This window comes from Myodes glareolus, chromosome 6, assembly GCF_982192425.1.
Source record: "Myodes glareolus chromosome 6, mMyoGla1.1, whole genome shotgun sequence".
NCBI classification, from domain to species: Eukaryota; Metazoa; Chordata; class Mammalia; order Rodentia; family Cricetidae; genus Myodes; species Myodes glareolus.
In genome coordinates this window covers 91920894-91945624 of record NC_142031.1, presented here as the reverse complement: position 1 = coordinate 91945624, position 24731 = coordinate 91920894, and the positions used below count along the sequence as shown (strand labels likewise).

The 24731-nt window shown below is 37.8% G+C and overlaps 1 protein-coding gene across 2 annotated transcripts in view; it reads right to left on the bottom strand.

Annotated features, from left to right (window-relative positions):
* Positions 1-1522: 1522 nt before the first annotated feature.
* The window catches only part of Strn (striatin), a 94076-nt gene continuing 70867 nt past the window's right edge, over positions 1523-24731 (bottom strand). Inside the window, exons 8-19 of one of the 2 annotated variants that reach the window (XM_048416035.3) lie at positions 23877-23987; positions 21181-21267; positions 20574-20717; positions 16852-16988; positions 16121-16296; positions 14051-14098; positions 12671-12792; positions 11386-11553; positions 9443-9583; positions 8362-8469; positions 7254-7340; positions 1523-7163 (exon numbers count right to left, since the gene is read on the bottom strand). In XM_048416035.3, the coding sequence (XP_048271992.2) occupies positions 6994-7163; positions 7254-7340; positions 8362-8469; positions 9443-9583; positions 11386-11553; positions 12671-12792; positions 14051-14098; positions 16121-16296; positions 16852-16988; positions 20574-20717; positions 21181-21267; positions 23877-23987 (1499 nt within the window). In that variant the 3' untranslated portion in view covers positions 1523-6993. The remainder of the gene's footprint in view (positions 7164-7253; positions 7341-8361; positions 8470-9442; positions 9584-11385; positions 11554-12670; positions 12793-14050; positions 14099-16120; positions 16297-16851; positions 16989-20573; positions 20718-21180; positions 21268-23876; positions 23988-24731) is intronic. The other variant, XM_048416037.3, reaches the window with a different exon arrangement.

Genomic DNA, 24731 nt, shown 5'->3' with positions numbered 1-24731 from the left:
CTTGGGGAAGGTGGAGCTTCATAATGCCACCTTTAATTTAACAATGCTGTTATGTAAATATCTATCTTTTTTTTTTAAGTGGGTGATTGGGAACCTGGAACATTAAAGCTATGGCACGTGGATTAACATGATCATCTCTAGCATCCTGAGTGCTATTTAAGAGATGTCTTGCTGGCAGCTCTACATCACTGGGCTAATTAGCTTTCTGGAGTGTACAGCGTAAGTCAATGTGGAGTTAGTGTCTGGGTCATTCGGTAAGTAAGCTGAGTGGCTGGAACCCACTACGGAAAGGAGAATTTTCTGTGAGGACACTAGCAGATTTTCTCACAAAAGTCACCAAACTATGCTATTCAAACTCAACTACAGCTGTCACGGCCTTTAATCTAGAGTCAACTCAAAACAAGACTGTGCGAGCTTCAAGTAAGTTGTTCTCTTTTGGTGGAGTCGCGTTGTTTTAAGGCTCTGCAGTCTTAAAGACACTGTTCGGTGACAACGCTGGACTAGTACACAAGGCACCCTGGCTTGGATCTGATGTCCAGCACTGAGAAACATACAATAATAAATACCACCCCGTCCAAAAAAAAAAACAAAAACAAAAAAACTATCCCTGAAAAATAAGGATTCAGAATTCTCAGAGCTTCATGTAGTGTTGCCCTTCTGAACTGCGGGTCCCAGCACATGAAAAACGAGTTTACAAACAGATGTTTCATTGGTATTAAAAGGAAAACCAGACTCCCAGGTGCTCCTGAGAATACCTCAAGTCCTGGACAGAGCTGGTATCTCTCAAAACTTCAGTGGTCTTGGGAAACCCAGTGTATCTCATACTATTACTCTGACCCTAGGCTGACCCCAGAGAACTCAGCAATTCACCAGTAATTCTGAGTTCTCTTAACCTTCTACGGTAAATTATTCCAAAATGACTCTAGCAAAGGCATGATTCAGTTCCCAGTTAAAAAGACAAATGGGAATTTCTAACAACACTGGAAAATACATTCCTCATTACCAAGCCAACATATAAAAGAAGAGTGGACAGACTGGAGGGTGCCGAAGAGGTCTCTTTTAGATTCCATATTGTATTGTGGTTTGACATCATAGTCCTGGGCAAGGAATGATGACTTGTGGGTCCGAGGACGCAGAGTATTTTTGGTTGGTAAGTAGCCCAACAAAAGGGGTAAGAATATTAAATTTACACATGTCTACAATTTAACAAAATTATCTGAACACCTGAAAATATGAAATACTAGGTCAGTACACGTGCTGTGCGCCCTGAAAGCAGCGCTGAACTGGTCTCATGAGGCGTCTGAATTGTCTGAATGAAGGCCCAAAGTCTTCATAATCACAGTCTGCGGCCGCAAGTGTTTGTTACTCTGCACTTGTATCTACTGTGTCTGATACTCCAGGCTCTCTGCATCCCACTAGCAAAAGCCTGAGCTTTAAGAGCATTTCAGTCGGTTCACTGCAAAGTTATGACTAGGTTCCAAAGTTGACAAGCAGTCCAATTCACGACACACCTATGAGCACATTAACTATTTTGTACACTTTATTTAAAAACAAATAATACACTTAGAGCCACCAAAACTGGATATCATTATTAGCTTATCCATACCCTGAATTTACAAAAGGAACTTCTTGCACCACAAAAATTAGCATTTGGATTTACATTAATTGATATTATAACTAAAATTTAAGACACCTGAATATCAAACAATCTGGCCCAGGGATCACCAGTTGGGGGTTTGGGGTATGGAGAGAAAGGGTTATTTAGGGCTCTGAACTGATGATACCCTGAGGTTCACTCCAGTAAACCGATATTGAGAAGACATAAAGTGGTAGATTTTTAGTATTACAAAGAAGTGGTTCTTCCTAAAAACAGGCATTGGGTCATATAATTGGGGTGGGATAGGGTTACTCCTTAACCTGGAATGGAAAAAAAAAAAAACCAAAACGTGTGGAGGGGGCTATATTAGTTTTCTCACAAGAGGCCGACATCAGCCAATGAAGAGGAAGCAGGAAGAGTGGGACATGGCAGACCAAAGACTTCCTAATACTGTGTTGCCAACTCAGCAGCTCTCCACAAGTCACTTCAAACCCCAGTCTCTGAGACCCTTTCAGAAAGAGCTAACGTGCAACAGGGAAAATCATTCTACATTAACAAGGCACTCACTGGTTCACAGCCTGGAAAAAACCCAGGCAGACATTAAAGTTAATTTAAATTAACATGAACTTTCTAATTTGCACCAGAGGGGTGATGAGCATGTGGTCCCAGTTAAATGAAATCTAAAGCTTGACTAGTCAAGATCCAGAAAAACTCCTCAGCACCACTTCAGAAACATTGTCAGAACAAACAGTGGGATCTAAAGATCTCTTTTAGTCTCACAAAACTTTTCAAAATTAAACACCTAACGACAAAACTGATGTAAAGGTTCTGTTAAATACTTGTTCAATGTGGAGTCCTTTCCACTGACACGAAGACCTAGATGCATGCTTGATATGGACAATTACAAAGCTTCCAGTGGCAAATGAAAAACTGATTCAAATTGTTTACCTGCTAAACAGAGATATATTCATTTTCTGACCTTCCACTAAAATGGACTTTAGGAAATGATACATTACACACACACACACACACACACACACACACACACGCACACAATGCACTTCAACAGATATTACTTTTGTATAACCAGAATCCCAGTGTCAAACACTCTGAGCACTGCAATACAAACAAACAAGTAACACAGTCATGGAGGCAACTTCTAAGCCAGTAAAGTGGGTAATTATATACCTAAGAGTGTGGTAATAACTTTCAAAGAGTAAAGTAAGCCAAATAAAATCATACTTTTTTTTCCAGGTAAACTTTTTGTTGTTTTGAGACAAGGGCTCATGTAGCCCAGGCTGGCCTTGAACTCCCTATATAACTGAGGATAATCTTGGACTTGAGATCCTCTTGCTTCCACCTCTCAGTGTGCTACTGTGCCTGGAGTTTCAAGAAAATTCAGTAACAATTTGACTCCTGGTTTAAAATATTACACACAACAACCAGGAACGAACTCTCTCCACCCACTAAGCACACTGGTGGTGTTTTAAGCCGTCCTTGAGGACAACAAAACAAAGAAGCAAAATCCTAGAAGTAATCCTGGATGTTTCACCTGCGCGGAGACAGCACACCGAGATGACCAGGCCCGAGAACAGCATCAGCACAGACGTCCAACCGCATCAGCCATCGTCCGACTCAGAATGGCAGCAATGACAATGAGGTAGATATGAGAGAGACCACTGAAGTTCTTCAAGACTATTCTTAGGTGGAATTGTAATTAGTTCAAGTGTTTCATCTAAAAACCATATTTTTTACTACTCCGATCCTCCTCATATAAGAATTTCATGGCATACTCTTGAGAACGGGGGAATATATGAAGTACTAAAAGAAGCAAGCTTTGAAAAATTACATCAGTGAGAATCCCGTAATTCTGGGGAATCAATAATTTGTTATCTGAAGTTGAATTTAATTCAAAAACAGTTATTTGTTCTTTACTGAATTTTCTAGAAATTCACATTCAAAACTCTTGGAAAGCATTTAAGGTGCTCCAAAGAGCACAAAGATTATGCATGAAATGTCCCCTGAAGTCCTAGAAGTTGAGCAATTACATTAAAAGACACTGTCACAAAATCAGGATCTTCACAGACTGGCACACTGGCACGCGTGCGCACACACACACACACACACACACACACACACACACACACACGCACTCTCTCTCTCTCTCTCACGCTCTCTCTTCCCCCTCCCACCCCAACACAGATTCAGTCTTCACCCTCGCTATAAGGCTGCATTTGAAGGTTTTAAAGGCACCTCTCCTTTCTAGCTATTGCCTTCTCAATGACACATTTTGTCAAAAAGCTTGAATGTTCAATGGAAACAGCTCAGTGCTGAGAATGGATTTTTTTCAATTCACATTTGAATAGCCAGGTTTTCTTACATTCAGATTTTAATAAACTAGAATGACAGTCTTTAAAACAAGCATGCTAGCCTATAGTGAGTATAGTATATACAGTAATTTAAACACTTAGAGCTCTATATTATACTGTGAAAGCAAACAGCACAACACTCGCCATACTCATCAGCCTCTGAGTATACGACCTCCAAACGGGAGAACACAAACAGTAAAATGCACCCATGGTTTAGATATATATATATATATATATAGTCTATATATTATATATATCCCTATAATATATATAATATATATTTATAAAATATACATACATTTTAGACATCTTTCAAATAAAGAATCATTATCTCCAAAAGAAATTTATAGCAAGAATACTGAAGGAATGGAAGTTAAACAAATAATTTCTCACAAAATTCATTATCAGTGATACAGTTCAATTTTCCCCTTTTAGTTACAACTAAATGATTACAAAAGCTAAATACTTTGCATAACTAATTATCTGTTTAATGGCAAAAATTGATAAATTTGTTCAATAGAAAAATACTGAAGGTCATTATATCACTTATTTATCTATGGTTTGAGTAGCAAATGAGCTCCATGTGACAGCTGCGTTTTGAGAAGGGTACTAGAAGCTCCCAGAGACGTATCCACAGCACATGAAAATAAGGCAGGAGCCTAACCCACCTGCTGATTTTCATACTATTCCCTAACAGCTGACTCAGAATATTTACAATCCGGTAAATATTTATGAAAGCATTTCAGTGATTTTGAATCTTGAAATTTTCATTTTGTGAATGTTCATTAGGATGGGGAAAGTCAGACAAATGTCCATGCTACCATCAGCTGGAAGACAGCTTTGGCTCATGTCCAGGCTGAGAATGAACAGGGCTAGTTTAGAAGAATCTCTCTCTATGTACAGTTTTCAATGGCACAAAGCACACTTCCTAAAACCCTTCAGCAGTTCTATCATTTGCATTACACTTCGTCTGTCTTAGGATTGTTTCCCACCCAATCACGAGGCACAGAACGAACAGGGCAGCCTCTCCTGGATTCCAGAATGTTGGTGACAAGAGTAAGACATACACCGTAGACTTCGGGAAGCAATAAAAGCAGTAACTGTGGTCATAAATACACTACTTCTAACTGGAACCTTCTAGTAGTCTACAAATGTTGGGTTAGCACATCCTTTTGTGAAGGATGGAGAGATTTACCCATGACAGTGTAAAGTTTTATATTTGCGTAAAACACAAGCATTTAATTCAGTTCACTCGTGCATATTAATTTATCTCTTAGGTCTGTTAACCAAAGCACAAAGATAAAATGTAACTGTGTTAAATATGACACCATGTCTATAGAACAACCAGAGAAATTTAGCATGGGTCTTATAATGTCAATGAAAATTTGCCTGCACATTAGAGAATTCTAAAGGCATCTGCCTTTGGAGCAGAAAAATTTTAAGTCAATTATTACCCATATCACCATGAGAATGCTATTTCAAAGAATAAGTCACTAGAAATGCCATAACTATGCAATGGAATCATTATGATGGGTTATAACATTTATAGGTATAGTATTTTTAAGACCTAGAGCCTACGATGTATACATTTTGGTGAAAGGTGGACATTAATTTATTTTTAATATTTATATTGATCTCTGTCACTTCACAGAGGAATGTGAAGGGCATGAAGGGTGCCCGACAGTTACAGGAAGGAGGTCTACACGGCAGGGCACTAGGAAGGTCAGTAGGATTCTGAGTCTCCCAAAAGCTGACTACATATGGGTCACAGATAAATGTGAAATCTGCCATTTGAAGACATGGCTTTATTAGATAGAGCACTGAATCACTGTTCATTAGTATGTGTGTTCCAATTAAACAATAGGTGAAGGTAGGAGAAGGAATCTCACAGACATCACAGGCATCAATAACGTCTTTCATCTAGCCCTCCATGACATTGTAGAGATGCTAGTGGTGAACTCAGGGGGCACTGCTTTAGTAGCAGAGCTGCCAAAGCAGTTGCCTGAGAACCATGCGCTCTGGGCTAGACAACATAATAATTATAAACTGTTCATGGCAACAGTAAGAACACATGAATGTGAAAGGCAGGGAAGAAACAGTGAGGATTATCTGAACCAGTTACATGGGTGTCAAGAAATGGATGCTAATAAATAGCTTCCTCCTTTTTCAGTCACTAGGAAGTTCTTCAACATGAAATAATTACTCTAGTGCAATAAATACCACACAAATGAGGTGAACTTTTTAAACAAATTATTATAGAGATAGTTCCTGTTTGCCCCTAAAAATAAACAGGATCTCAAACCGGGATAAGTTAAACCCTTTAGTAAATGCCGACCCTATTAACTGCTGTTCATAATGGGTGCTTGACAGCTAGACTTTAGAATGGTACCACATCTACTTTCAAAATTGTAATACAAGGTAGAAATCTGCTTGCAAACTAAATATTTGTTTAGCATTTCTGAATAATATTCTTAATGTATTATTGCATCTTTTCCTCCTAATAGGTGAAATGTTTTGTCACGTGCTTTATGAGAACAGCAGAAAGGAGAGCTATGTTAGAAATTCATTTGAACACTGTCTGGTCATTATACACAATGGGGTTAGTAGAGCAGATACAGTACAGTTTGACTAAGTATGTGTAGCAGATGTCTCAGGGTAGAGTCTCATTCCCCGCATACAACTGTTAATGACCCAGAAGAGCATGCCCTGTTTACTCAGGAAGGGAGATGCTAAATCTGTTCCGTTCAGGCCTGCCTAGCGAATGACAACAACTCAGAAATGAAAGTGCCTCTTTTGGGGGAAGTCAAAATTTTCAGGCTCACAGATTCAGCTGAGCTTGCAGCAACCTGAACAAACCTTAATTTTAGAAAACAGTTCACAAATTGCAAAACTATACTTTAACAAATGTTCTCTGTGCTCCTTCAGCAGAACAAAAGAGCAGGATGTGTTGGTGCTTGCCCTGGTCTTCTGTATCTCTGTTGTGCAGTTGACTAATAAAGAGCTAGAAGGTGAAGCTGATGAGTCACATCATACGAAGACCTTAGCCAGGGCATCGGCTCCAGCACTGGCTATATAGCATTTGGAAGGGTGGAATGCTACATCGTGGATCGATTCTTCAAATTTTTTCCGATGAGCTGTGAACTCTTGGATACATGTCTTACTTTCTAAATTCCATAAGCGTATTGAACAGTCATGACCTATCCCAAAAGAGAGGAGATTGAAAGGAATAATTGTATCAACATGAAGATGATAAGGACAAAAAGATAATCCACAGCTAATGTACTTACTGCCAGACATCAAGTACAGGCCATTTGGATCAACCGCCAAACTTGTAACAGCTTCTAGGTGGGCTACCATTGAGTGGATCAGTTTGCCTTAGGAAAAAGACATTGTTATTCTTTAGTGATGACTTCTTTGGCTTGACCATGTGCCAGCATCCATACTACACTAGTTTCCCCAGTCATCCTCGTCTGTGTACTTCTTGGATCAACTTTTCCCATCAGTTCAAACAACCTATCTCCCCCCTTGCCTCGGTCATGCTAATTAGAAAAAATAAAAATAGCTTAAATTTCAGATGAGACTTTTTTAAGCCACAATAAATTCAGTGAGTCTTACATGGTAACTAATTACTATCCAGATCTTGTGTACCATTTAGTTACAAACTACACGGGCTTATGAGGACAGACAGTTCAAAATTCAAAGAGACAAAGGGAAAGAGAAAACATGGCCACAGTTTTGGTGGAAACAATATACAGAAAAGAACTTTAAAAATTAAATTGCTAGCAACTAAACACAACTGCAAGTGACCATATTAAAAGGCAGAAAGCCTAAGAAATATGGCTGCTCATGTAAAGCTCTTTGTGCATTTCCGTAGACTGCTGAAATGCAGTCCACTGAAAACTGGGAAAGTCCCACCCCCATTCAGTCAGGACTCAAATTTTAGTATAACACAGCAAAGATCAGCCTGTGGAAAAATACACAAAACAAATGACCTGAGGGTTTTCCTATACAACACTGAATCAAGCTGTGTAATATTGAACAGAACACAGCTATTCGATAACAGAACAATTTAAAACAAAACGTAATTACCAGCCTCTGCTTCCAACATGTTTCTATTAATACTCCCTATGGATTCCAACAGATCATTTTTATTGGTACTTAGGTTTGTGGCTTTAGAATATGCTATCTGCTCACTATTAAACAAACTAAAAATTATATTCTATAACACAGTCTAAGCAGATATGAGTGGAGAAAGTGCTTCAAGTGCCTATTCCGTGACTATAAAGCTTCCATTAGACACCACAATTAGCATATTAGTAGGTGTCTATTGTTTTAGTTTCTTGCTGCTGTTGCTGGTTTCGCTCCAGCACGACACAGTGCTGAGGAGGCTCTTACCTGTATTGTTATCATAGAACTTGATGTGCCTGTCTTCGTGAGCAGTGATGCTGATCGGGAGCGTGGGATGGCTGATGACTCTGTTTATTTGGCAGGAAGAATTGGCTGCTAAAAAGGAAAAATTAAAAATCAATACAAATTGGTCAAAGTAATTTTTTTCATACAAGGAAGATATAAATACCTAAACAGACAAGAAAAAATAAATATAATGCAGTTTTAGTCTGGCTGTGGTTCAGTTATTTTCTAACCACTTCTCAGCTTCAGTGTTGTAAAACGAGTGAGCACTGCCTAAACCACACTGGCATATTTACAGCTAATTAGAAGTCAGAACTTCCTTTTCTACAGCCTGCTATGCATGGATGTCACCTAAGACTTGACCTAGAGTCACTAAGTCTACAGATTCTGTGATGTTTGCTATCATAACAGAGTTCTACTGGCTGGGCATGGTGGCACACACCTTTAATCCCAACACTTGGGAGGCAGAGGCAGGTAGATCTCTGAGTTCAAGAGCAGTCTTTGTCTCATCTACATCTAGGTCAACTAGAAATTCACATTGAGATCCTATCTCAAAATAAAAACAAACACCACCAATATGCAAATAATCTTCAAAGTTAAATCTCAGTTCCTTCCAATAGGAGCTCTTTTCATAGAGGCATCAGAATGAGGGCTCTGGACTTGTTCCTCATTGCATCATAAGGGAAAAGGCCATTATCTTGCAGCCCACCAGATTCTGAGCTTTTAAGGAGCATACTAATAATTGTTGTATACTATTTAAGAGTTTTCAAAGAGATTAATTACTATATTCAGTTTGTTATTTCAAAAAACAACAGAAAATGTCACGTGGCTACGTGGAATAAGTTCTTAGAGTGCAGTTTTTCTGTTGTTTGTTTTGTTTCAGTGGCTTAGACTGATGAAGCTTAAAACAAAGTAAGTTTGTTTTTTTTTTTAAAGTAAATGTGTTCTCAGGTTTGGGAAATAGAACACTTTACAATTCAAGCATTCTTCACAGTGACTTGGACAGTTATGCTTCTGATTAAGTTTAAAAATGAATAGAGAGACTTTTAAAAGTTCGTATACCTACTTGAATCGAGATTGGATTCTAAAGTGAGAATTCGCTGCTGTGTTTCCATGTTAAAGATGCTTGTATATCCTTTGCTGAATGATGCTACCATATGGCTCGAGTCACTGCTCACTAGGTCCACAGAAGCAGGGATTCCCAGTTCTAAGTCAGAGACATTCAAAGAGAATGATAATTAAAAGCTTTACTTGAGAAAGTATTCAAAATGTAGCAAAACAAAACAAAGTATGATTTATTTAAGTAAATCAGACTTAACATTAGATTAAGTTATTTTATGACCGTTCAGTAAAGAACATTTCTTTTGTAATGTTTAGCCTTAGTCTATTATCCTTACCTGTTAAATGTTTTCTACCCATTATCCTGCTAATTCATTCGTAGAATGCAAACTTATTTAGAAAGAAAATGAAAACATATGGACCATAAATTTTATAGCTTCTACTTCCATTTCAGGCATAGAATAACACAGTGGGAAATCAGTATTTTAAAAACTCATCTTGAAGAAAAGAAAACGACAAGAACAAATCCATCTCAGGCTGGTGTGCAGCTCAGAAACACCACGCTTGCCAAGCATAGAGTTAAGCTTTCAAAGTCTAAGTGCACGTTATGACTTTGCTGAAGTATAAAGGTATTCTGTGGCCTGGAGTGTAAACCAATGGTGGAATATTTCTCTACCATACAAATACCAAACGTTATTATCAGGGGACTAAACCTGGAACTCGTCTATACCAAAAACAGAATGATAGAGCCACTGTGACAGCATGTTCCTTACACCCAAGCACTTGGAAGTGGAGGCCCAAGGATTGTAATTTGAGGTCAGCCTGGACAACAAAAGGTAAACCTGGGTTATATAGCAGGCACTGCCACAAGACAACAAACAGAATGGTAAATATAAAGTAATCTGTTTCAACACAGAACTAAAGCAAGGTAGTAATTCAAAACCGTCTAACAGAAGATGTAGGGACAGTCAAAAAGTGAAAAGCAAGAAAACAGTACACAACCAAATGAGCTTTCCAAGAACTCAACACTGACACAGAAGGGACCCACTTCCACTCTCCCACAGGAGGCTGAACGATGCAGAAAGACACCACCAAGAAAGAGTGGGGACACAGTGCACATGACCCTTGCACGGCTGCAGCCCAGGCTAAAGTGCCACGAGCACGCTGGGAGCAATGTCGGTTATTTCACATAAGTTAGCAACAAAACACCCATCCTAAAACATAGCAATTCTACTAAAAGGTCTCTACTACCCAGGATGAAAATTCATGAATGTTTATAATAAATTCTTCCAAATTTATTATAACCCTACACTGGAACAACCCAAGTAAATACCAAGAGGTAAATAAATAATTATGAAAACTATAAATTTGTACAGTAACTTTGCTCATAACAGTCTCAGTGTCTGTCAGGAGATAGATGAGCAGACAAACTGTAACTTAATATAATACTGTCACATAATAAAGGAAATAAACGGACACTGAATCACACAAACATTATAGTGATGAAAAATCAGACTGCTATTTTATTGTAGTTCAGAATAGACAAAACTATAATGAAAGTAATCTTGACATGAGGAATCACTGTCTGGGAATATATAACAGGGACTGACTAAGGACACAAAACAGCTGAGAAGAAAGGGTCCAGTTCCAGACTTACACCAGCTCCAGGACTGCACTAGCTCACCAGCTGCATGAAAACACATCCTTAACATCGGTAATCATCACTGAAAATAAGTTATGTCTCAGTTTTTTAAATTTAAACCCCATTTTCTTATCAAATGTTGTTCTTAAGAATTATACATGCATTGAAATGTCAAACAATAATGTTGCTACATTAAAAAAAACCTTAGAAATTTAAAAATCAAGTTTATAGAATCATTTACTTGTTTGCTTTTTCAGAGTAGGATATTTTATAAAAGATCCGGAAATGTTCGATTTGAAGGACTGTACCTTGGTTATCATTAAACACACTCAGTGCTGGAGCAGGCTCAGTTGTGTTCCATAAACGAAGAGTGCCATCTGCTGAACAGGACAACAGGCGCTGGTGTGCCGCACTGTAGGCCAGCCCCCACACGGCATCCGTGTGGCCCAGCAGAGGGCCTCTCAGAACAGAAGGATCTGTGAAAACAAGAAAGTGCAAAACCAGGAAGAAAAAGCGCAAAAGCATTTAGGTTCCACTGTAAACATTAAATAGAGCACCCAAAAACAGTATAATACAATCTTCCTAGTTTCATTATTCTTCTGAAATACTGTCAGAATTACAGGTAGTTTTTGAAATATACGAATAAGGTTTAGAAATACTAAATTGAAATGAAGAAGCCAAGTATGCTTTCTTAAGAAAGCTCTATTTTAATGCTTATTAAATAAAATAAGAAGAGATTTTTGTTTGCTTATTCTGTTTACTTTAGTTTGGTAGTGAAATTAAAATGTTTTTTAATGGCAAACATGATATGTTAAATCATTCTGCATTAACTCAAAACTTAAAGCAGCCAATTTCTAAAGAGTTTTACAAGAGAATTTACGGTAACATCTAGAAACACAGTATAATATGAATTTATGGCATAAAACTGCTCTTAAAACCAAAGGGCCTGTGTGCATGCTTACAAGTCTACATGTGTGTGTATTGAGGGTGGAGAGAGGACATATAGACAGCTTGGGTTTATTCTGGAACTCAGACTGACCTGGAACTCATTAAATAGGCTACACTGGTTTAAATTCACAGCAGTTCTCCTAGTTCTCCCTGCCAAGTTCAGGGATTACAGACCTACACCACTAAACCTAGGTGAAAGGCCATTCCTTAACCTTTGAGGCCCTTTATAAAAAATATTTTGAAGGCTTGGACTTTAAAACTAATTAGCTTCTTCTATTTTTCTCTAATAACTGAGTAAGTGAATAATGCTAGCATTCATTTACCTTAAAAGTTGTTTGCCAAAAACAGTAATGAAATATGACTACAGATGAGTTGCAATGCTTCAAGTAAGAGACAGATGTCTAACATGAAAACAGCAAGCGTCAACCAAACCAGTATTCTATCCAGATGAACTCTTTGCTCAAGAACAGCATGCTTTTTCCTTTAGTATTAGGATCTAACCAATTCCTGTATTTACAGGAGTCCTTCTGAATGAGATAAAGACATGCTTCACTTTACTATTTTTTTAAATACATAATTTTACCCTTAATATATACTATGGGGAAAAAAGACAACATTGTTTCAGAGCTTTGGTGAAGCACCTACCGTAAGAGTCATAGGGATCGATGTTGGGGTTGGTGGTGTTCCAGCCCTGAATCAGTCCGTCCGTACCCCCACTGTAACACTGCTCGCCATTGCTACTCATCACCACACACAGTACCGGACCTCTGGGACACCAAAGGAATCAACAGGCAGTAAGTTAACTGCCATTCTCACACAGTAACTCTACAATGTAACTTGTCAAAATTTACAATGTTTAATTACTCAAATGCTTTTCTACTTTCCAGCTTTAAACAATGATTAAAAAACACTACTGAAGTACTATTCATTTTTCTTTCTTTGCCAGACCAAAGGTTAGTAAATTGAGGCCAAATTCATCCAGTAGTCCTAGTACAGTCCTCAAGCTATGAATGCTTTCCACATTTAAAAAAATTAAAATAGCAACACATACAGCAAAAACAAAACCAAGAATATTACATGAATTAAGACCCTTAGTTCAATCCCCAACAAAAACCACACCAAAAGCCAAGAGGACAAAAAAAGAAAAAGCTCAACAGAATATGGTCTGCTAAACCTGAAAAAATATTTACTTTTTCATCCTTTTCATTTTGTCAATTTCTGTGACAAATGAAGTGAAGACATGCCTCTCACACATAAGTGAAAATGAAGAAAATACGTAATAACTAGAGAAAATTCTTGGTTAAAAATACAAGTGCCAAACCAGGCGGTGGTGGCACATACCTTTAATCCTAGCACTCAGGAGACAGAGGCAGGCGGATCTCTCTGAGTTCAAGGCCAGCCTGGTCTGCAAAGTGAGTTCCAGAACAGTCAGGACTGTTACAGAGAAACCCTGTCTTGAAAAACAAAACAAAACAAAAACACAAGAGGCATGTGTGTGAGCATATATTACTCAGGAGGAAATCCAGGGCCTCGTGCAGAATGGGAAATCTTCTATCTTTAAGCTGTGCCCGCCCCCCCGACTTTGAATATCTTTATGTAGACTATGTTTAATAAAGAAACTATGCTAAGATTTCTTTTTAAAATGATTTTTACTTTTCATTTTTATGTGTGGCTACATGTCACTTCTGCGTGGGTGCCCATAGAGGCCACAAGAGTGGTGTCGGACCACAGGAGCCGGGGTTACAAGCTGCTGTGAACCAGGAGGAGCAGCAGGTACCCAGTGCTAGCTTTTCAAATACTTAAACCAAAACACCTTGGCTTCAGTTTATAATGCACATGCATACCAGGATCCCTACTTGGTATTTATATTATCTGCCAGGTTCTTTCACATTTATATATACATATATGGGCCCCAGTACTAAATAGAAAAATTATATTAAAACATTTAACTGAAAGAATGTATAATATTCCAATCAAACTGTGTTATAAAGACGGTGGTTTAAAATAAAGAAATCACAAACTTACTTATGAGCCCTAAACGTATAGATAGGCTCCACATCGAGAGAAGTACTCCTAAACCAGAGAGAGAAGATGACTTTAGGCGTTGCACATTTCAGTAGTGAGCAGCATGACTAAGTCACAGTACAGTGGTCAGAAATAGATCCCATGACAGTAACATCCTCAGCCTCAGAATAGAGGCTCACCTGATCCCAATTATACCTTTAAATAAGACAAACTCCCACCTCAGCAGTGGCACTTTGTGAAACAGTCTCCTCACATTGTTACAACTCGTCCACGGCTGTTACACTCTCCTCACAGTTACAACTCGTCCACGGCTGTTACACTCTCCTCACACTGTTACAACTCGTCCACTGATGTTACAGTCTCCTCACACTGTTACAACTCGTCCACTGATGTTACACTCTCCTCACACTGTTACAACTCGTCCACTGATGTTACAGTCTCCTCACACTGTTACAACTCGTCCACTGATGTTACACTCTCCTCACACTGTTACAACTCATCCACTGATGTTACACGGTCTCCTCACACTGTTACAACTCGTCCACTAGTGTTACATGGTCTCCTCACACTGTTACAACTCATCCACTGATGTTACACTCTCCTCACACTGTTACAATCATCCATCCCCTCATCCAGCCTCCATCAGCAATGACCCTTTCACTGCGTGACACACAAGAGTACTACTAAGTACAACAGATGTAACACAAGCATCACAGAAGTTGTACTGCTTGTAGAAGAAATTGCTGCCTGGTTTCAAAGGCCCAGTAGCATCAGTGCTGAGACTCACACAGGACAGGCAGAATGCCAGATGCAGTCTGAGCATGGGAATGGGAATGAAGTCAGCAGAGGGGTTATTTATTCCCTTTGATGTGCTGTATCTGTGCCTTTCTGATTCTCGGGTCACATTATGCTAGTTATGCTAGCTCTGGTTCCCGCTTAGTCACACGGAGTTAAATGTAAAAGTCTGATTTAGCAAAGTAGCAAAAAAAAAAAAAAAAAAAATTAGTAAAATATCTGCACAAGCAAATAATAATCTAGTTACCTTTGAGCTGAATGACTTGAAAAAGATAATGTATACCTAAAATTCCTGCAACATGATGTAGAAAATAGTGAGTTCTTGCTTTTAACTAATGTCTATGATGAATCTCGCCTATTAGGTAATGCAGTACACTCAGAGTCTGGTTCTTAGTAATGAACTGATGACTTGGGCAGTTTCCACTGAATCAAGGATAGACATATTAACGTTCATGAAAACACAGGGAAGTTAAATTACTATTTGCTGAAATCCTGCCATGTGTATGGCCTTGACTTTTTTGTTTAATGTTTAGATTCTCAACTCATATTGAATATTTGATACTATCTAGATTTTTGTTTTACTTTAAATATGGAATAATTTGAAGTTCTGAAATGAAAAATTTCCCTGCATTATATGATATAACTGGAAATCACATTCTGAAAATTACCCTTTACAGTCCATGTTTTCTCTCCCATTGGAGGAGAAATTGCAACACTGTGAGGAGGCCTCATCAAGTAGACCTGGTCTAGCTTGGGGGCTAAGGAAACAGTTTATAGGACAGTGTGCTTATTGACATTCATACACCAAGACAAGAATGAACAGCTAAGAAAAAACAACAGTAGCCCTTAGTTCATACAAACCTCTTAGAATAGAAAACTTGTCAGAAAAAAAAAAAACTAAGGTTATAGAAAAATCCCTAGCCACATCTTCACTTTGTAAATCCAAACTCTGTAAATAATGGACCAGAGTGAAGTCAAAGTTTTGATAATTCTGATGTTCCTACTTATATCGCTTCATATTGACAGGAATCAGGAATCTTCATTATAGGCAAGAGCCCCCCCCCATAAATAAAAGCCACTTAAAACGCTTATGCATAAGGACTGTAATCAGCAGTCACAAACCCTTGGGAACCATCAGAGATTTACCTGGTAAAAAAATAAAGAACCTGAAGAGAGATATGGAAAATATAACAGAAAATTATTTTAAAATATTATGTCTTTTCCTATTGATAATTTAACTTAACCTTAAAATAAGTAAAATTAGAATATTCTCACTTTTTGGCTGGGGCTGTTTTCTGAAGATTCCACATTTTCAGTGTATGGTCTTCTGATGCTGTTATTAAAACAGGCTCGATGGGGTGGAAAGCAAGGGCTCGGATGCCATCAAAGTGACTTCTTAATGTAAACTTAGGGTTCCACGTCTTCCTCAAGGCATCTTTATTATTTGCTATCTATTAAAGAAACAAAAGATCAGGCTGGGATAGCTGATTCTCAAAACAATATATCCTTTTTTTTAAAGACTTGCTTATCATGTATACCATGTTCTGTCTGCATGTATCCCTGCATGGCCAGAAGAAGGCACCAGATCTCACTACAGATTGTAGTGAGTCACCATGTGGTTGTTGGGAACACATAACATTGATTTTTCTTGAGGGGCAAAAGTGAGTTTGCATTAGAAGGAAGTCTAAGTCCCATTAGCTGTTAGTAAGACATAACTTATCACAGGTGCCTAAACAATAACATAGCTCACACTTTGAAATGGGAAAGAGAATTCCAATGCATATGCTATACTGACCCACAGATCTAGGCAAAGCCTCTAACTTTAATCTCCAGGTTATTTAGAAAATGTCAGCTAATTTTTATATCTATCTTTGCAAAATCTAAAATTAAAACTAAACCAAGATCCATATGTGTGAAAAAGTTTTTACCTCTGACATCTTTTTCTATAAATTTAGCTATTAATTTTCAAACACAGTAACGGCATAAAAAAGAAAACTGCTACTTACATCATAAGCTAGTGAGTCTGCTTCATTGGCCACTGTAAGGCCTGCCAATTCTCCAAGCCCCAGTTCACTTTCAAGGGCTTCATCTGCTCCCATGATAAACGACTTCCCAGAAGAAGGCGGAAATGTCAGTGCTTCCACTGAGGGGAGACAAAGTCAAGTTACACACCTAAACACTTCACAGCTATTCTTGCTTGCCTGTGTTACATTTCTGATAAGAGAACATGTACATCTTAGTTTGTTCTACTTTTGTTTTCAGAGCCTAGGCTGGCCCAGAACGAAGGCAATTCTCTTGCCTTGGCTTCCTAAGTGCTGGAATTACAGGCCTGAGGGCTATGTACCTAAGAGTAATCTTACATCACTGTTAGGCAATTCTGTAAACAGTAAAACTACATGAGCAGAAAAATCTTAAAGACTGCTTTTTCATATATTATCCTGCTAACAGCATCATCTAATTAGAAAAATAAAACAAAAAAATTTGATAATTTACTGTCTTTTCCTTGATCATTATATAGAAAATAGCATAACTATAGCAAATTTTCTATTTGATATTTCATGCTAATTACTCAAATAATGTCTATCAATGGCAAAGTATATTAAGAAGTAGTACTTGCTATATGTTGAACACTATGACCTCATTCAAAACAAAACTGTAATTCTGTAACCTCAAATACTGCAGCCATTTCAAAATGAAAACTATACAATGTGCTTATCTGAGAAAAATTAATATACAATGTTGGAAGTTGTGATTACCTCTGAGAGTGACACAAGTGCCCGACCAGTGGTTAAAGGGGTCACATAGGATACTAACCTTGGTAATGCTCTCTGCCCTGATCTGGGGGTGACGCCTAATTCTGACGTGGGATGACTTAATGAGCTGCTCCCATTTGTACACATGCTTTATATCATTTAAAGATGTTTTAAAGTCCATTTCGGAACTTTAATAGATGCCTACTGTGCTTTGAGATGGAGTTTTACTGTGTAATCAACTTGAACTTTTTACTTTGTAACTTTGAACACAGCACTTCAGTCTTTCCAACAAGTATCACTGAAAGGCCAGTAAAAAGCAAAACACTAAACTATTCCAAAAAGGCTCCTGAGCTTGCCTTTCTTCACCGATGAGAAACATTTAAGATGAATTTAGCAAGTCAAAGGATTTGCTAAAGAGATGTTATCTTGTGATCCAGCTGCCCTCACTCTCCCTGACTGACAGCGGGACTTTCTTGTGGTCTGTAATTGACAAAGATATTTGTGTTCTTTCTGGCCGGTGGGTCTCCACAGAAGTAGAGGTATAAAAGGTTGCTGGGCAAAATAAAGTGCTGTTCTTCCACCTGAAAAGAAGCCTCCATGTCTCAATCCCCGCACCCTCCCCCCCTCACCAGTCTTGGCTATCCAGGCTGCGCTGGCTGCAGCATTATCTTTTAACAAAGAAGCAAGTTAATTATATCAAGTACCGCAGACTTAAAAGTTGTTTTTCAGTGCTACAGTTAATTATGTTTATTAATAAGTACTTGTTGAACACATTAAATCATTGTTATTTGCTCTTAAAAACAGAAGTGGTATCTGGGTGTGGTGCTGCACACTTTTAATCCCAGCACTCTGGAGGCAGAGGCAGGTGAACCTCAAGGCCAGCCTGGTCTACATAAGCTCAAATTTGCCAGGGATAAACAGTGACAAAAACCTAGTAGCAGTAATAGAAACTCAAAATTTTTGTCAGATATAAAAGAAAATCACTGTCAGAATAAAACAATACAAATTAAAACACTATTGAGCCACATGTACACGGAAGTGGTATTAATAAAAATTGGCTTCAGCTGCATATTATCTATGTGTCTAGGCATTCAGCAGGTGTCCTTTGTTATATTTTTCATTTCTAACATTTTCACACAAATGACCTTGTCCATGAAACAGAGGCTCCTGAGACCAATCACAGCAGGGGTCAGTGGTAACTAACCCTCTAGAAAGTCCAGTCAGTGGTCAGAACAGGGAGCAACAGGGACTTCACGTCTCTAAGTGGGTGGGCATCTTGTTCTCTCTGGCCTCGGAAGAAACAGATTACAGTGCTTTGGGTAACTAAACACTGCTGCCCCTAATTAGATTTTAGAAAACTAACTGGAATTCAAATACTACATCAAGTATGGAAGCTTTTCCTGAAAGCTGGGTAAAGATTCTTTAGTGATGGGCAATTAAATATGCAAGCAATACTCTCTCCCACACTCTTCAACCCTAAAGCAGGGATAGAACTGAGCTCTGTTTGACAGGGAAATGCTCTACCACCAAGTAACATTCCAACCGTGGACTTTTTTCGTGTTTATATGCCATAGAATTGTACTGTGGAAAAGCTAGAAATATCCAAAAAACTCAGGAGGATTTTATTTTAAATCTAAAGTATAAAATAAAGCATTAACGCTGAGCTTGAAAATGATCAATATATAATTTTATACTAAAACAAGACAGAACTATTCTACATAATGGCTGTAACTATCATGTTAAAAAAAACATGCAAGTGAATAAGGACTTTTAGGAAACAAGGAAACGGGAAGCAGAAAATATGAAAGCAGGAGGTTTTCCTTCCATTTTGTTGTTGCTTTGAGACAGGGTCTCGCTATGCAGACCTTAGCTACACAGAACTTGCTCTGTAGATTAGACTGACCTCAAACTCTCAGGAAACTGGTTGTCTCTGCCTCTGAGTACTAGGACTAAAGCATGTTGTCACCATGATGTCTGGTGTCCCTTCATTTTTTAAATCAATGACAAATTAAGCATGCTGACTTTTTTCTCCACCTTCATTTCTGTTTATTCGGAATATCTAATACAATAGAGAGAAACTATGAAACTATTGAAAATTTATCATAACATCAAGTTCACTATCAGAAAATGATAAGGCATATTATTGTGAACTATCTTATTAAATTATAACTATAGGTTTTGACCTGTATAGTCCCAGAAAAATCTCATAAACTGTTGTCATCCTGAGAATCCTTCAACCATAGTAAACCAGATGACAATTTGCCCATCATGTCAAAAGATGTTTTTTATTTATTCACAGTTTGTGAGTTTAAGGAAAGAAGCATCAAATCCAAAAGAAGTAATGATTAAGTAATGAAGAAAATGGGAGCAGACATGTTTAAGGCTTTTAAAAGTCAATGCAAGAACACACAATTTTTTAAGCTTGTGTAAATTTTGTAACAAAAAAATACAACTGAATCACTATTCTGTGTGGATTGCATTAAAAAATATAATTACTTAACAAAATTTTGTACAATGGCCTTCAGTTTAAAATAAATGTATTGGTCACGTATTAGGGACAAACTCGTGAAAAATAACATGAACTTTGGTACCAGCTTTCAAATGCAAAGGTAGTAATAACTATAAACTTAAGCTTTGGTGAATCACTGTTCAGGTAACTGGTTATCTTTAAGTTCTACCTTAAAACTGCTTGCCATCATAGGTGTGAGTGGACAGAACTTCTGACTTGCAGCATTATGGTGCCTTTCAAAGTGAACATTTAGTACCAATTTTCAGACTCAATTTTCTCAGTGTTGGAACAGGGTAAGTCTGTTACCACTCTGTTGTCAATGGATATTCTAAACCAGAAACTAAGATGTCCCTTCCCCCAAATCACAGACGAAGCTGGAGTCAACCCCCACTGACTTAAGAAAGTGGCTGTGTGCAGATGGAGTAAACTCTAAAGCGCCAGTCCTGGCTATGGTCCAGGTGCTCACCTTCATCGGCCCTGCTGATTTCCTGCTCAGGAAGCCTGGAGCTGCTGGGTCTGGAAGGGGAGCCAACAGATGGCTGCAATGAGGGAAGTTCATCAACATCTCTCAAATTAGCAAGCATATCTTGTAGTTTTGACCTATTGGGCCCTAGCCAAAAAAAGGGGGAGGGCAGAGGAGAAAAAAAAAAAGAGAGAGAAAACAATCACTCATTTCATAAAAATTGTACAGTAAGCTTTTTCACATCTGCCAACATTCACCTTTAAAATGTCCTACTAGATTGATCAATTAGGAGCAGTTATTTTGGAAGTTTTCAAACTTTAAGAGTTTATTATTTCTGGAAAAGAATTATATTTAACTATATATTTTTGTAAATTAAGTTAATAGAATCACTACATGTCATGTCCAGTACGTATCATTAAAAGTCATAATTATCTACAACAAAACCAGTGACCATTGGTCTAACTGAAGACAGACAAGCAGACATCAGGAACCAAATGTGAGCTCAACTGAACAATAGCACCCCTGCTGTTTAAATTAAGTTACATTCATTGCCTTACATTCTGCAGCTATGGACCCCAAAGTGAAGTCTTATGCCCTGTTGGTCACTTACCTGGGCTTTGATTCTTCATTCTCCCACATCCCTGTTTTGACTGTTTTATATAGGATAGAGGCTGAAACAGATCTTCGGTAGTTTTTCCTGTTACAAGTTTAATTAAGAATGGGAAAATCTTACCCATAGTCCGTTATGGTATTTGCTATACCAGCAAAGAAAACAACTATTTCTAAGCAATTCTAACGAATTCCTACAAAAGTTTAAGACAGTATGACTGGAGTACACCATCTGACTGGATATATTTACACCAGATCAATTAACAACAAGTTTACAGTGGGTAGCAGCTCAATTAAAAAGTGTATCTGGTAGCTTATAAATTAATGTTCTGTATAACAATTCACAGCTTTACTTCATTCTTCTCATTATCATAGCTCTTCACTTGTCCTCATACTACTGTTTTAACAAAATAACAAGTGAGAACAGTAAAATGTGGGGGCCTTAGTCTACATGCCTTATTTTCATGTAAAACATTCGAATTTCTCCCCCATAGAGTTAACACTTCTATACTTAAAAAGCCCATGTGCTATATATTTAAATATGCATCTCACTCCCTAGGTGTAGGGAATCCAATTGCTTCTGTTAAAAGGAATACTATTCCAGTCAGATGGTGCAGCTTTATATCTGAAGGGCTAAATTCTAATCACAGTGTAAGAGTAGATGAGGTGGCAACCTTTCCAATTAAAAGATCTTTTTATGTTGCAAGATACTCATTTTATAACATAATGTCCCCAAAAAATATACCAACACTGATTTAATCTGGAAACAATTTCTAATGTATGATATACAAATTTTCCTCAACATTTTAGCTTAACTGGCTCAGGAATGGTTCTAAAAGTCATAGCAATTCATGTCAATATATTTTTTACGTTTAAAATTTTTTGACTATTTGAAAAAGGGGATGAAGCGATTTTGTTTTAATGTTAATCTTTCTTGTTCTGATTTTATCTAGTTTGAGGTAACACTAAGTGATCTCATCTTTCAGTAATTGTCAAAACTATTAACATTAGTAATGGACATAGACTTTTCATTGAATTAAGAATTTAAAAATTCTATGATTTTCAATAAGTATCTAACTGTTTTAATGATAATTACCAGATTGTAAAACAATGTCTGCCAGGAATGACTGGTCTTGATATGTTTTGCCATAGTAAAAAGTAACAAGGGAATACAGTATTCCTTCCAGTCTTTTGTCTACTTATAAATCCATTTCTCACAAAATTTAGATTTTAATCTCATTTTGTACTATTTTCACATCTCAAAGAATAAAATTCCTATTGTAGTGTAGGAGGTCCTTCTGTTTATGTGTTGCTTTCGTTGGTTAATGAATAAAGAAACTGCCTTGGCCTTTTGATAGGGCAGAACTTAGGTAGGCGGGGGAAACAGAACTGAATGCTGGGAGGAAAAAGGGCGGAGTCAGAGAAGCCATGGATCCTCTGCCTGAGAAAGACGCCTGTTAGAATCTTGCAGGTAAGCCACAGCCACGTGGTGATACACAGATTAATAGAAATGGTTTAAATTAAGATGTAAGAATTAGCCAATGAGAAACTAGAGCTAAAGGGCCAAACAGTGTTTTAATTAATACAGTTTCTGTGATTATTTTGTGTGTAAGCTAGCCGGGTGGACAGGATGAATAAGCAGACCCTCTCCTTGCAACACTATTGCCATAAAAGAGAAAAGCTATGTTCATCATCTCAATGAGTAGAAGCACAAGAAGGTAGTTTAATCTTATTCTCCCACAAAAAATGCTTTGCTTTGTTTTGGAAACGAGGTCTCCTGTATCCTGGGGTGGCCTCTAACTCCTTAGTAGCTAAATATGACCGTGAACTCCTGGGCCTCTACAGGAGTCACTATACCCAGTTTAGGAAGTTCCAGTGGATGTCCCAAGGCTTTGTGCATGCATTCTAGGGAAACACTCTGTCAACTGAGCTACACTGTAGCCACTAAAAAGCTGTTGAAGAATATTTTCATCAAGGTTTTGTGAGGATTTATATTTCCATTTTATATATGTAACTAGATCTGTTGAAAAGCTTTTCATTTGCATAATGAGTTATATGATCCACAGGGCTAAAAATTTAATTTTAGCTTCTGCTTCTGATGTGGCATACATTTTATTGAAAAGGGAAAAAAAGGTAATTGGTAACACTGCTATTAATTAAGCTGGGTAAAACATTTACATTAGAAAACAGACTCATTTAAGTTATATGTTTGACTGTGTGCCCTGTACAGCATATAGAGACAAGAGCAAATGGATTTCATGTTGTGAACACAGACTATTCAGGGGCAGAAATTAACTTCTTTTTGTCTCAAGATCTGAAAGTATAAGCAGAACTTTGGTGAACTGCCAGCAAATCCGAGTTTAAATAAGATTTATGAATTGCCACTGGAAATGAACACCCTTGTGACTGAGCACACAGACCATCAAAGGCCAACTCATCCCTATGTTCAAATGCACAGGCCGGCATTCACATGAGATTTTATACTTCTGTTAAAATTCCATATTCATATATGATTTTTGTTTAATTCACAGTCACTGCCACTTAATTTCAACCCCCGAGCGATGGCAAAAGGAAAGTGATCAGGAACAGAAATGAAAAGAGTAAGTAGTTTTAGGAAAACATTGAGAAAAAAAGAAGAAACCTTGGAACATACAGATGCAGACTCAGTAGTTTATAGATACAATGTTTTCCACTTACTCTTCACCCCTTTCTTCCCCTTTCTCTCCTTTTTGTACTGCTCCTTCAGTTTGGTGATTACTCCCTGGTCCACATTCCAGGCTTCAGGCACGAGACACTGATCTTCCTTTTCTAAACAGAGTGAGACAAACAGTCTTTCTTCAATAAAATACCAAATACTCTAAATCAATGTCTAAAAGACACAATAATTTTCTTCATAATACCACTTACCAAAAACAGAAAAGCCATTTTTATACTCAGATAGGTGACATACAAAATGTAACACCTAACAAAGGTCAATTCAATTTGCTAATTGACAAAACATTTCCCTTAAAAAAGACAGAAAAAATAAATCTAGATATTTCATTAAGTCCAAGCATGTTATAATCATCATTTTCAATGTATTTCATATCATATGTATACAGTGATAGAAGATTATTATTAAAAGACTACACAGAATAATCTTAAATGGTCTTTTCAAGAGCTCCAGCCAGGGAACTAGTTATTAGTCATCGACAGAGAGGCTTCCTCCTGCAGCGACTGGGAACAAATACAGAGACCCACAGCCGGACATAAGCAGAGAGTGAGAGCCTTGAAACACTCAGCCCTAAATGGGTGTCTCCATCAAATCCCTCCCCTCCGGGCTGAGGGAACCCTGCAGAAGAGGAGGCTGAAAGAATGTAAGAGCCAGAGGGGATGGAGAACACCAAGAAAACAAGGTCCTCCACACCAATAGGATCAAAGTTCATATGAACTCACACAAGCACAGGGTCTACACAGGTCTGCACCAGGTCCTCTGCAGGCAGATCTAGGTCTAGATCTAGATATATGTTCAGTGTTTCTATAGGATTCCTGAGTGTATGAGCAATCACTATG